This window comes from Somniosus microcephalus, chromosome 12 (assembly GCF_052327205.1).
Source record: "Somniosus microcephalus isolate GS21.2 chromosome 12, FLI_Smic_1.0, whole genome shotgun sequence".
In the NCBI taxonomy this organism is placed as follows: domain Eukaryota; kingdom Metazoa; phylum Chordata; class Chondrichthyes; order Squaliformes; family Somniosidae; genus Somniosus; species Somniosus microcephalus.
In genome coordinates, this window is record NC_140998.1 from 26,169,535 (window position 1) to 26,184,396 (window position 14,862).

At 45.1% G+C, this 14,862-nt stretch overlaps 1 protein-coding gene across 3 annotated transcripts in view; it reads left to right on the forward strand.

Moving 5' to 3' along the window:
• lin52 (lin-52 DREAM MuvB core complex component) overlaps positions 1-14,862 on the forward strand; it is an 84,244-nt gene that overhangs the window by 44,374 nt on the left and 25,008 nt on the right. Inside the window, exon 6 of one of the 3 annotated variants that reach the window (XM_086002695.1) lies at positions 1,603-2,394. The exons of the other annotated variants lie outside the window; for them this stretch is intronic. Within the exon in view, the coding sequence (XP_085858821.1) occupies positions 1,603-1,604 (2 nt within the window). The 3' untranslated portion in view covers positions 1,605-2,394. Of the gene's footprint in view, positions 1-1,602; positions 2,395-14,862 lie in introns of those variants that run through there. 3 annotated transcript variants of the gene reach the window in all.

Below are 14,862 nucleotides of genomic sequence, written 5' to 3' on the forward strand. Positions count from 1 at the left end.
AGCCACAATATTTATGTGGCTGGTCCAGTTGAGTTTCTGGTCAATGGTGACTCCCAGGATGTTGATGGTGGGGGATTTGGTGATGACAATCCTGTTGAATGTCAAGGGGCGATGGCTCGACTCTCTCTTGTTGGAGATAGTCATTGCCAGGCACTTGTGTGGCGCGAATGTTACTTGCCACTTATCAGCCCAAGCCTGAATGTTAGCCAGGTCTTGCTGCATGCGGGCACAGACTGCTTCATTATCTGAGGACCATAGGTCCAAAATCACTTTCTTCCTTCCAAGCATGCTGCACATACCAAGTCATATCTCGGATTACTCACATACTACAGGAAACTTTGTGTTATCCGGAGGCTAAGTGTCCGGCAAGCTCGAGCCACCGGCAAAAATCAGGAGCCGTTTTGTTAGTTTTTTTTTCTTCTCGTGGCTTTTTTTTCAACAGTCAGGCTCTGGAAAGTCTCTCTGAAGCTGTTGCTAAGCTACAGAGACGCTTCCAAGGTACGGGCTGACTGTTTAGAAGCTGTTGCTAAGCAACAGTGTTTGTTGTCAGATACGGAGATGAAAAGCTCCGTATGTTTCAACATTAACGCTGGTGTGTCTGGCAGTTTTGAGGGAACGGCAACAGCTCGGTCCCGTCGGTGCCGGATAGCACAAAGTTTCCTGTATATCACAAAATTATTTTCTGAAAGAAATCTATCTAATTTGCATGTCGAAATAGCTGTGTATCCTGAAAACTATTGCCATCTGACACGAACAGGATTATGGATGGCAATAAAAACAGAAAACGCTGGAGATACTCAGCGGGTCAGGCAGCATCTGTGAAGAGAGAAACAGAGTTAACGTTTCAGGTCGATGACCTTTCGTCAGAACAAGACTGGCACAAAGATACTGCCAAGTCAGATAAAAAGTTTAAAAGACCTATAGGAGCAATTCACTACCTGCTGGAGTGAGACGCCACTGCTTCATTGGTCCCTTTCTGGGCCGCCAAGGTTGTAAGTCATGTCAGAACCATAAATCATGTCATTAGCAGGGTCCTTACAACATGAATTAGCAGCCCTAAATGGCTGCAGCAAGATTAATTTGCATTAAGAATGTAAATTTCATGACGCACGATTCATTTCAGCGGGGAGGCTCACAGCAAGGTTGCAATTTTTTCATTTTTGCAAGGCTAATGGCGGAGTATTGTAAATTGCCCAGCAATTTGTGGGGAATCGGAACTCGTAGCGTATCTCTTCTTAGCCAAAAAACTGCTCTTTTTTTTTGCGAATTGATAATGTCGGGCGCTGTTAATTTGCCATTATTTTTCTATTCTGAGAACTGCCCCCAAGGTAAATGCCACACTCCCTTTACTGTGTGAGTTTGTTTAGAAGCTTGTGTGGACATGTTGTGTCAGTCTTGCTCCTGTTCTCTAAGTTTGACCTCCAGCTAAAGGCAGTGGTCAGTGAGCAGATTTTATGCCTTTAAGTCACCCAGAATGCAAATTAAATGGCAAAGAGGATCAGCTATTTGTGAGGGATTTTTATCTACTCTGCTTAACTTTCCTCCACAGGCATTTAACAGTTTGTCGTATAAAAAAAAAAAATCCTTTTTATTTTTCCACAGAGAATCAGATTAGAAAAAGGAGAAGCTGATGGCTAAGAGGATTAACCGAGGAATGAGTGTGGTTTGATCTGAAATGGATTCATTAGGTCCCTGATTTCTTTTTGTGAATTTGTGTTCCTGGCTTCCTAATGAAGCTCTTCAGAAATAAATCACCTATTCGAATGTCCGCCAGCCTGCTAGGCATTATGAGATTGAGGGAATGCAGTGCTGTTATATTAGTGAAGTCCTCGGTTTGGTCAGTTCATCTCATTTTTAGCTGATTTGGACTGTGATTTTCTATAACAACTTCCTTTATATCTACGATTGTAGGAGGGGCCTAAATAATGGGTTCTTGCAAACACAGGTCCACACAAATGATTACTTGTGAATCTTTCAGCCTTTTCTCTGCTCTTTTCATGTCAGAGCTGCTATTTATTGTAAATCTAGACATTTCCGCAATCTTAAAAATTATATCTAAACAAAATTGGTTAACCTAGTTGCACTTTGCAACAGAGCAATGAACCACAACTGTATTGAGGGATGAATATAAGCTAAGATATCTGAATCGTTCATTTATTTGCATCTGATTGAGGTCCCCAGATTGTTTGTTATCTTCTGACATGAGAAACATAGAAACATAGAAGATAGGAGCAGGAGTAGGCCATTCGGCCCCTCGAGCCTGCTCCGCCATTCAATGAGATCATGGCTGATCATCCAAATTCAGTACCCTGTCCCTGCTTTCTCCCCATATCTCTTGATCCCTTTAGCCTTAAGAAATATATCCAACTCCTTCTTGAATATATTTAATGAATAGGCCTCAACTGCCTTCTGTGGTAGAGAATTCCACAGGTTCGCCACTCTCTGGGTGAAGAAATTCCTCCTCATCTCTGTCCTAAATGGCTTACCCCTTATCCTTAGACTGTGACCCCTGGTTCTGGACTCCCCCGCCATCGGGAACATCCTTCCTGCATCTAGTCTGTCTAGTCCTGTTAGAATTTTATAAGTTTCAATGAGGTGCGTGAGCTGCTGTTAGGCATAGGTGCAGCAGAGGAAGACTGCCATGGAAAATAGAGAAGATATGGTTCTCTCTCCCTTTTTAAAAAAAAAATATATATATTTTTGTATTTAGGTCTATATGCTGTGAACTGGAATACTTTTCCACTTAGTGTCAGCACTCCATGTATACTAGAGGCAGATGAAAGGTAAAGATCCCATAACTCTGCCCTAACCAAATGCTTTAACCTCAACCTCAAAATAACATCCCCTACGGCATCTGTTAACCTTTTCAGTTCCTCCCAATGGCTTCTCTGCCAATTTAATGGCATTTTGCGCTGAATTGTGGGTAGTTGACTTCACTACCTGGTGTCAACTGTGGCTCAGTGGGTAACACGCGCGCCTCGGAGTCAGAAGGTTGTGGGTTCAAGGCCCACTCCAGAGACTTGAGCACAAAAATCTAGATTGACACTCCAGCGCAGTGCTGAGGGACAAATCAAACCGAGGCCCTGGCTGCCCCCTCGGGTGGATACAAAAGGTCACATGGCACTATTTTGAAGACGAGTAGGGGTTACCCCTGGTGTCTTGGCCGATAGTTATCCCTCAGTCGATATCACTAAAGCATTATCTGGTCATTATCACGTTGCTGTTTGTGGGAGCTTGCTGTGCGCAAATTGGCTGCCACATTACAACAGTGACTACACTTCAAAAGTACCTCATTGGCTGTAAAGTGCTTTGGGATGTTATAAAGTTGTGAAAAGCGCTATTACAAGTGCAAGTTCTTTCTTTGATGCAGGACCCTTGTAGCCATGAAAAAGAAAGGAGGTTTATCCCATCAGCCTCAGTAGATTTGAGCCCATATCCCAGAGGTGAGAAGATAGTGTGTGAACCCAATGTGGCCTCGATTGGCCTTCCTGTAACACTTCTAACTATGGAAACATGGTCCTTTATCTTGTTTTCCCAAATAAGTAGCTGAGCCACACAGACCAGAAAGGTTCCAGCTGTGTTTCGCTGGCCGGAATGGTAATAGGGTCACCACAATCGGACTTGGTTCTTTTGTTGAGGGAGGATGAAATGGAGCGTGATTCCTGTACCCAGTTGCCATTCAGTGATCCCTGCTGGAAATGTATGGGCGTATGTCAATTTGGGACAGGATTGGGCTCTGTGATGATGCCTTCCGTGATCACATAGCTTGGCAGCACAAGCATCTAGCAAGAACCACACACATGACTAATGGTCACTTGGGTGAGATATTGGAGCCTGACTGGCACCGAGGGAATATAACCCAGCAAGGATTCAATGTCTTCCGGGCTGAAGGGGAGAGAACTGGTGACATTTTCTGGGGTGGGGAGGGGCAGAGCAGTAGGAGAAGTATTGCCATCCTAAAGAAATACTAGATATAAAAAAGCTCAACCACCGAGGTCATGTTCCTACTTCTGCAAGTGGAAATGCAGCATCATAGGAATTCAGCTGCTACTGAACGTAATATTTACTTTTCAATGTGAAGATCATCATCCAGTAGTGGGAATGGCAGTCAGGTGGATAGGGGCCTATCCGATCCCAGTGCATCCTTGCTAGCCAGGAGACCAGCACCATGACTCTCTCAGTCTTTTCACTCGGATAAATAGAAATATCTTGTCTCCAGATTTAACATTTTTCTTTATTAAAGTGTCATGGGGCGATTTAGATTAAAAATACTAACTCATTCCCAAAGGTTCAGTTGGTAAATCTGCTGCCATTGTGTCCTAACTTAGCTGATTTCAGTAGGGGTGCCAAAACTGGTCTCTGCACTAGTGAGTTGTGCTGGAAAGTGCATGTGTGTGGGCTCAGCTGTAAAGGCCCCCTCGGTGACAGGCGCGATATCTGAAGGGTGGCCTGCGCTAGAGGAACTGCACCCTTGCAATCATCAATACCTTTGGCCGAAGAGGGGAGAAAAGGTGCTTTTCACTCCCAGGATGAGCTTTCTCCTTTTAAAGGTTATTATGTCTCCTAAACGCTATGAACTTTTGAGAAAAACATGAAGTGAAGATAAAGTTATAGATTTTAGGCGATGAGCCCCATTTCAAATAGTCCTGCTGATGGTGGAGTCTAGTACAAGGGGACATAACCTTAAAATCAGAGCCAGGCCATTCAGGAGAGAAGTTAGAAAACACTTCTTCATGCAAAGGCTGGTGGAAATGTGGAACTCCCTCCCACAGAAAGCAGTAGATGCGAGCTCAATTAATAATTTTAAATCTGAGAACAATAGATTTTAGCTGGACAAGGCTATAAAAGGATATGGAGCCAAGGCAGGTGGATGGAGTTGAGATACAGATCAGCCACGATCTCAGTGAATGGCGGAACAGGCTCGAGGGGCTAAATGGCCTCCTCCTGTCCCTATGCTCCTATGTTAGCAATGCACGGAGTCAAATAAAATGTAGAGCTAGCGCAAAGTCTGTGCACAATCTGCTGTCAAATATGGAAAGTACTACGTGTCAAAGATACTGCAGACTAGTCCAACTCAGATTGGCTGCACTTTTTGGGTTTATTTAAAGGACAGGCAGCTCCATCTTACATTAATCATGAATGAATGTGGATAGCCAAGGTCGCTTACCCATTAGTGAGTTTTAGTTTGTGTCCAGATGGGCAAAGCTCTTGGAACTGAAATTGCATTTGGCTGACTTCATTTTGTCCCAGATGATGAAGAGATGCCGTTCTGCCGTACAGCTGTGCATGATTTGTCCAGTTGTATGCTTTTCTTTTTTTTCTTTTTGTTTTCAAAAACACAATCAAAAAAGTTAATCCATGGCTCTTTATCTGAAGCATGTAAATAAATTTCCGAGGCCCATTAATGAAAAGCATAGGTTTAAAACACGGAGCCGTCCTTGTGTCTCTGACTCGGAGTGAGGGGAAAATAAGATGCTCCAGTGTACTGTGCCACAGAAAAATAAGCTGATAAGTTGATTCCGCACTCCCTACATTGCCATCCTTTGCTGAGTAGAGGCTGGCTCTTCCAGGGAATGAGTACCGGAGGGAGAATTGCAAGTCACCCCAGCTGCTCACAAAAACCCGAATGGCACTGAGAGGCATTAAAGCAGGTCACCTCTTTTTCCCATCCCTCCATTACGGGAACGATGCATGTTGCAAGCAATCCTGCTCGCCACCCCCCCCCCCCCCCCACCTTTACAATACATGGCCTAGAGAGACCCTCAAATAGGAAAGAAAACGTTTTACAGTAGAGCTTTGTTTGAATTAAAATGGTTAATAGTAGCATTATTCTATTAGCTACCAGCTTCATTGTGGCAGGATAGCCCCATCATATCTAGAAATGATTTGCTGTCGGTGATGGTTCATATATTTACATTTTCATTTATAATTATATTATTTCCTAGTAATCGGCTATGATTAGCACTAAACCTTGCAGGGGTTATGTAAATCCTGCATGGTGAACATTCTCACCCATCAGTTGCATAGAGCCCATTGGGAGCCACTGGTCGCATATACAGACCCAATACTTCAAACCATTGGCATGAAATTCACAGCATTTAATTGTGTGAAAAAACAAACTGAGAGTGGACTTTGAGTCTATAATCTCAACTCGGGGTCCTGTCACGTTCTATTATCATTACTGCCTTGTAATGTTAGCACAGTCGCGATGGGCTGAATGGCCTCTCCTTTATGATTCTAATCATTCCCAGCTAGCCATTATTCTTTACACAAGCCATCTGAACGCCTTGATTAGATTGTGGAATGTAACTGAGCCCGAGGTAGCCAGTGGTTTATCTATAAGCTATCTGAAACCCTCAATTACTGTTCGGTAATCACTCTCGTGCATTTGTTCTCTCAAGGACATAAGAAATAAGAGCAGGAGTAGGCCATTCGGCCTGTCGAGCCAATTCCGCCATTCAATAAGATCATGGCTGATCTTCCACCTCAACTCCGTCTTCCCACCCTATCCCCATATCCCTTGGTTCCCTTAGTATCCAAAAATCTATTGATCTCTGCCTTGAATATTCTCAACGACTGAGCATCCACAGCCCTCTGGGGCAGAGAATTCCAAAGATTCACAACCCTCTGAGTGAAGAAATTTCTCCTTATTTTGGTCCTAAATGGCCGACCACTTATTCTGAGACTATGTGCTCAAATTACTATTCCGCTAGCAGTGGAAGTCTACTCTTAGTTTGTTGTTCAATGGAATTGAACAATGTAATCTTTGGACTATTTTGAATTTTGGCGCATAAATTCAGCTGAAGTCCTGAAAAGGGTTAATACTGACATTCGATACAACACTACACGTATAAAATAAAATTATAACTGTGGCTAATAACAAAAAATTAGCTGCTTATCTCTCGGGTTGGCGGGGGAGGGGGAGAAATGAATTTAAACCTTTTAGTTCATATATAGTTTGAGAGTTTACTGGATCAGGCTGTAGTATATTTTCAGACAATTCAAGGAGAAAACGTACATTTGCATAAGTAAATTGAGATTCAAGGACTTGTCGGCTAATAATCATAGCATCATAAACCTTGCAGAGTGTTTAATGAATGAATCCAGACTGAAGACCCATTAATATGGACGCCTTAGGAATTCACCCAGGGACGCCAGCATTGAAATAAAGAGGAGCAGGCCCATGGGAAATCAGGCTTCACGTCTGCATTTTAAATATCGTTGTGAGGTATCAATAACGGTGTAATTGAATCCTGAACACAAACATCAGAATCAGGTGGCGAGGGAGAGGAAGGGGCTGTCTTTTCCTCTCCACTGTGCACACCCTGCGGTATCAGTCCAGAGAGAATGGGCTTTAAATCCATTAAGTAAAGATTACACACTGTAACATCTCAAAATGGCATTTTAACTACATAGCGGGTGCTGTCTTTTTCTGCATTGCTACTTAACCTGTTTTGTGCCAAAGAAAATTTTGAATGCTTAGCTGTACAGCCACTATGTAGCTAGTGATTCTACATCGGATTACATAGGGTATATGGCACAGAAACAGGCCATTCGACCCAACCACTGCACACGAGCCTCCTCCCGTCTTTCCTCATCTAAATCTATCAGCATAATCCTCTATTCCCTTTTCTCTCATATGCTTGTCTAGCCTCCCCTTAAAAGCATCTATACGATTCGCTTCAACCACTCCCTGTGGTAGCGAGTTCCACATTCTCACCACTCTTTGGGTAAAGAAGTTTTTTCTGAATTCCCTATTTGATTTCTCGGTGACCATCTTATATTGATGGCCTTCCCCACAAGTGGAAACATTCTCTCTCTATCCACTCTATTAGGTCACCCCTCAGCCTTTTTTCAAGAGAAAAGAGACCCAGCCTGTTCATCCTTTCCTGATATGTATACCCTGGCATTTCTGGTATCATCGTTGTAAATCTTCTCTGCACCCTCGCCAGTGCCTCTATGTCCTTTTTATAATATGGCGACCAGAACTGTACGCAGTACTCTAAGTGTGGTCTAACCAAGGTTCGATACAGGTTTAGCATAACTTCACTACTTTTCAATTCTATCCCTCTAGAAATAAACCCCACTGCTTGGTTTGCTTTTTTATGGCCTTGCTAACCTGTGTCACAACTTTTAGTGATTTGTGTATTTGTACTCCGAGATCCCTTTGTTCCTCTACCCCACCTAGACTCGCACCCTCCAAGTGATAAGCGACCTCCCTATTCTTCCTACCAAAATGTAATACCTCACATTTATCTGTGTTGAACTTCATTTGCCAATTATATGCCCATTCTGCAAGTTTATTAATGTCCTCCTATAACTTGTTGCAGTCCTCCTCAGTATTGACTATCCCCCCCAATTTGGTGTCATCCGCAAATTTAGAAATTGTGTTTTTGATTCCCAAGTCTAAATCGTTAATATAAATTGTGAACAACAGTGGTCCCTTTACTTAATATTCTACTTTATGTTTTGTCCACTGTGTCACATAATGGTAAGCTCTGGTGCTTTGAAGGTACACCAGGGAGTGTGTTTTTTATTCAATCTGTTCTTTGCCCCTGTGTTCTCCTATTCCATACATCTTGGTTTGAAAGTGTTGGGCAACGTGGGTGATGAGCTTAAGTGGGGTCAATGTCACTTCATGATCGGCAAGAGCCAGTTGTGATTCAGGCAGGGCAAGGTGTTGGGATTGGATACCCCACTCCCTCACCATCCCGTGACACTCGGGTAGTCTGGTGAGACGTGATCAAACGCACTCGACTGTGGGCAGTTAGTTGAGAATATCAAGCAGCTTGTTTGGGAGTTAGCTGCACCATTTGTTGAGCATGTGCGCACCTTCCACTGCATACAACTGCTACTGTTTTTGCTATAAACTATTGTGTACCTTAATATCACACCTTGAATTCCTTCTGGAAGGACTGTGTTAGATTTGCCGCCTTAGGTGTGACAGCTTCATGCTTGGCATTTGTGGCAACATTTGAACACCTAACATTTAATAATAAATATATATATATGAAATCAGCTGAATTTCTCAACAGATTGCAGTCTTCTAATTGCTTCCATTATTCTAAAATAAAAAATGTACGCATATTTAATTTGAGTGATTATAAAATTTTATGTAAACTGTCTGAATCGCCCCTGCCTCAGCTCATCTGCTGCTGAAACCCTCATCCATGCCTTTGTTACCTCTAGACTTGACTATTCCAATGCACTCCTGGGTGCTCTCCAACATTCTACCCTACATAAAACGTGAGGTCATCCAAAACTCTGCTGCCTGTGTCCTAACTTGCACCAAGTCCCGTTCACCCATCTTCTTCTTCTTCTTCTTGGGCAGTCCCTCGGAACCGAGGATGACTTGCTTCCACATTAAAAATGAGTACTCAGGTGACTGATGAGTCCAGTGCGGGACCTACAATCTCTGTCACAGGTGGGGCAGACAGTGGTTGAAGGGACGGGTTGTGGGGGGGTGCTTGGGTTGACGTGCGCTCCTTGCGCTGCCTGCGCTTGGGCTTCCGCTTGCTCCCGGCGAAGAGACCCGAGGTGTTCGGCGCATTCCGGATGCTTCTCCTCCACTTTGTGCGGTTTTGGGCCAGGGATTCCCAGGTGTCGATGAGGATGTTACACTTTTTCAAGGAGACTTTGAGGGTGTCCTTAAAGCGTTTCCTCTGCCCACCTGGGGCTCTTTTGCCGTGCCGGAGCTCCGAGTAGAGCACTTGTTTTGGGAGTCTCGTATCGGGCATGCGGACAATGTGGCACGTCCATCGGAGGATGCTCCATAATCCCTCACGGTTGACAGTGTCGAAGGCCTTTGTGAGATCAAAGAAGGCCATGTACAGCGGTTGGTGCTGTTCCCTGCATTTCTCTTGTAATTGACGTACGGTGAAGATCATGTCCATTGTGCCCCTTAGTGGGCGGAATCCGCATTGTGGCTCTGGGAGGAGCTCTTCAGCCACTGGGAGAAGGGGATTGAGGAGGATTCTTGCGATGACTTTCCCTGTGGCAGACAGCAGGTAAACTCCTCTGTAATTACCGCAATCGGACTTGTCACCTTTCTTGAAAATGGTCACAATTACGGCATCTCTGAGATCCCCTGGCATGCTCTCCTCCTTCCAGATAAGAGAAATTAGTTCATAAATTCGCGCCAGTAGTGCTTCTCCGCCATGCTTTAGTGCCTTGGCGGGGATTCCATCAGCTCCTGAGGCCTTGTTGTTCTTCAGTTGTCGGATGACCTTTTCAACCTCATGCCGGGCTGGGGTTGTGCTGAGATGGTGGCGGATTGCATGCTGCGGGATGGAGTTGAGGACACTCGCATCGAAGACAGAGTCGCGGTTAAGGAGATCTTCGAAGTGCTCCTTTCCAGCGGGCACTGACTGCCTCTCTGTCCTTGATGAGTACCTCTCTGTTCTTGGCCCGCAGTGGGGTAGGGCCTTGGGTGCTTGGGCCGTAGATGGTCTTGACTGCGCTGAAGAATCCACGCACGTCGTGGTTGTTGGCTAGCTGCTGGATCTCCTGTGCTTTCTCCACCCACCATCTGTTCTTTAGGTCCCATCACCCCTGTGCTCGCTGACCTACTTTGGCTCCCAGTTAAGCAACGCATCGATTTTAAAATTCTCATCCTTGTTTCAAATCCCTCCATGACCTCACTCTTCCCTATCTCTGCAATCTCCTCCAGCCCCCCCGGAGATCTCTGCGCTGCCTCTTGAACATCCCTGATTATAATCGCTCCACCATTGGTGGCCGTGCCTTCAGCTGCCAAGGCCCTAAGCTCTGGAATTCCCTCCCTAAACTTCTATCCCTCTCTACCTCACTTTCCTCTTTTAAGACGCTCCTTAAAACCTACCCCTTTGTCATCTGCCCTAATATCTCCTTATGTGGCTCTGTCAAAATGTGTTTGATAATGCTCCTGTGAAGCGCCCTGGGACGTTTTACTATGCTAAAGGCACTATATAAATGCAAGTTGTTGTTGATAAATTACCACCTTGTTAATCACTCCTGGGTAATCATTATTCTCCATATGATGCCGCAGTGCAATAATCTTATCTTCTGTTGCATTGGAACCACCTTGAAGCTACATGGCCTTGCAGTGGCAGTGCATTGGTGCAGTAACACGCTTGAGTCTGTGACGTGAACAGCTCAGCTGCTAAGGTATCACAGTGTGACAGCCAGGCAGCCATTGGCACTTCAGCTCATTACACTCTCTGGCTTCACCAAGTTCTGGTTTTATGTTTAATTTTATACTTATGGAACTTTTGGTGCAGAGTAACAGTGCAAAGAACACCCATTATTGTCACATTTTCATTCTTTCATGCACTCATTTGTTCCTAAGCCTTTGCTTCTTCAGCCGGCCATTAGAAGAAGTGTAAAAGTACTCTGGTGACAACTCATCCACCAATTATTTTTTTCTTCCCTCCCTCTCGTAGCAAGCCTCTGGTTTGAACATTCTCACCGTAACATAGAGGACCTCGCCATCTCTCGTGGCCTCGCTACTCCCATCGTGTCAATCGGAGATAAAGCCATCTCTGACCATTTCCTCCACCCACATCCCCCTTCCCCCCCCCCCCCCCCCCGCCCCCCAACTTCCTTCTGTGTCTGTCCCTGGAAAAAACTCTCTCTCAACTCTCTTACAACCGCACTTATGAAATCCCAACTGTCCAGCCTTTGGCCCTCCATTCACCATTACATTTCTGCAGCTACCGATCTGCTCAACCATACCCTCACCACCACCTTTGATGCCCTCGTCCCTACTAAAACACCTCTCATCCTGGCCGTTCCCCCTGGTACGGCTCTCATCTTCACTCACTTAAGTCCAAGGGACGCAGACTTGAACGGATATGGCGGACAACTGGTTTAGCCATTCACCGCCAGATCTGGCTGGACCACATAAAGCATTATCAGGTCCTGCTCTCGTCTGCCAAAACTGCTCACTATTCCAGAATCATTCTGGAATGCAAAGATAAACCCCGGCTCCTATTCTCTACTGCTAACCGTCTTCTTAAACCCCTCTCCCCTGTCTCCACCACCCTCACCTCTGATAACAAGTGTGAGGAGCTCATGGACTTCTTTGTCTCTAAGATTGAGACTATCTGTTCAGCTGCCTCTGCCACTTCCCTTCCTTCCCCTAGCCCACCGGGCCAAACTTCCTCCAAGGTTCCCCCCTGCCCTAGCCCTGAACTCACATCTTTCTCCAGTTTCTCTCCGATCTCCCTTCATGACCTCTCTGCGTTCATCTTGTCCACGAGACCCATCTCCTGCTCCCTCGACCCTATTCCCACCAAACTGCTGACCACCCAACTTCCTTTTCTGGCTCCCATGTTAGCTGACATTGTGAATGGTTCTCTCTCCTCAGGTACTGTCCCCCTCTCCCTCAAATCTACCGTCATCACCCCTCCTCAAAAAAAAAAAACCCTTGATCCCACCGTCCTTGCAAACCACCGCCCCATCTCCAACCTCCCTTTCCTCTCCAAAGGCCTTGAACGTGTTGTCGCCTCCCAAATCCATGCCCATCTTTCCCGCAATTCCATGTCTGAATACCTTCAATCAGGTTTCTGCCCTTCCCACAGTACCGAAATGGCTTTTATCAAAGGCACAAATGACATCCTTTGTGATTGTGACAAAGGTAAACTATCGCTCCTCGTCCTTCTTGACTTGTCTGCAGCCTTTGACACGGTTGACCACTCCATCATTCTCCAATGCCTCTCCACCGTCGTCCAGCTGGGTGGGACGGCACTCGCCTGGTTCCATTCTTATCTATCTAATCGTAGCCAGAGAATCACCTGCAACTGCTTCTCTTCCCGCCCCCGCATCATTACCTCTGGTGTCCCCCAAGGATCTATCCTTGGCCCCCTCCTATTTCTCATCTACATGTTGCCCCTTGGCGACATCATCCGAAAACATAGCTTCAGTTTCCACATGTACACTGACGACACCCAGCTCTACCTCACTACTACTTCTCTCGTCCCCTCCACGGTCTCTAAATTGTCAGACTGCTTGTCCGACATACAGTTCTGGATGAGCAAAAATTTTCTCCAATTAAATATTGGGACGACCTTAGCCATTGTTTTCGGTCCTCACCACAAACTCCGTTCCCTAGCCACTGACTCCATCCCTCTCCCTAACATCTGCCCGAGGCTGAACCACACTGTTCGCAACCTTGGTGTCATATTTGACCCTCAAATGAGCTTCCGACCACACAGCCGCAGCATAACAAAGACCGCCTACTTCCACCTCTGTAACTGCCCATCTCTGCCCTTGCCTCAACACATCCGCTGCTGAAACCCTCATCCATGCCTTTGTTACCTCTAGATTTGACTATTCCAACGCACTCCTGGCTGGCCTCCCACATTCTACTCTACGTAAACTTGAGGTCATCCAAAACTCTGCTGCCTGTGTCCTAACTCGCACCAAGTCCCGTTCACCCATCACCCCTGTGCTCGCTGACCTACATTGGCTCCTGGTTAAGCAGCGCCTCGATTTCAAAATTCTCATCCTTGTTTTCAAATCCCTCCATGGCCTCGCCCCTCCCTATCTCTGTAATCTCCTTCAGCCCCACAACCCCCCCACCCCTCCCGAGATAGCTGCGCTCCTCTAATTCTGCCCCCTTGAGCATCCCTGATTATAATCGCTCAACCATTGGTGGCCGTGCCTTCTGTTGCCTAGGCCCTAAGCTCTGGAATTCCCTGCCTAAATCTCTCCGCTTCGCTACCTCTCTTTCCTCCTTTAAGACGCTCCTTAAAATTTACCTCTTTGACCAAGCTTTTGGTCACCTGCCCTAATTTATCCTTATGAGGCTTGGTGTCACTCCTTGGGATGTTTTAATATGTTAAAGGCAGTATATAAATACAAGTTGTTGAGATCAAATGCTTACTGAGAGGAGAGTGTTTATATGGGGAAGAGTCTCTCTACTCCTCAGGCACTGTGTGTTAGTACTGCACAATGTTGGTGCCACAATGCTGCTCAACAGTAGAGAGTTTAAAGTATCAGTTGGAATATGACTGTGCCGATTAATTTGCCCCCTCATGCTGCCATTATGTAATCAGCAGAGGGAAGCATCCACGAACAAGTGGGGCAACGGTTTCTCTCTGTGAGAAACACATGGCTTCCATTCTGCATTTCCCTCGGGGATTGGGATATTGTGGATGCGTCCATGTTGATGACTCTCACGTCTGCACATCAAGCTAATACTCCAGTGGCTGTGCTTTGGATCCAATTCAGGTTTACACAGCTATTCATTAAATACTAAAAATGTTCACAAATCTGCTCAAAGTAGTATAGTTTATTTTTTGACAATGAAAAAAAAAATCACTATTTACAGTGATGATGCCTGTACCATTAGATTTATATTTGGAGCTGAATATTGTACTAAATTAGGAGAACAATTTGGGTGCATTTAACCATTGTTAAATTGGTGCTTAAATGCTGGTTCAGCATCTTGTTGATGTTATGCTCATCAAGCCTCCAATTTGTGCAGATTAAGTACATTTGAGTGTTTATTATTAAATCCAATGTTAGCATCGTTCCTTCTAATGATCAGATGAGCTGTCTACGATGCTGTAAAATAACAGCTGGCTTGATGACAAGAGGCTTAGTAGCTGTTTAATTTTCTGTTGATTAAAATGTTTAATTGATATGCGAATTTCCATCACTGCCATACAGGATAGTGCAGGATCCCATTAATCCTGCCATTTTCATGAGAAATGGAGCCTGCCAGTAAGAAGTCGTAATTATGACTTACTTAACGCTTTCCCTCCAAATTGGGTTGAAATTAGCCAGTTGTTTCCCACTAGGAACAATGGGAATTCCTGAAATTCTTGAGGTAAAATAATTGAGAGTTAAGCCTTGAGCTCCTGCCACGAGATAAACCCATCC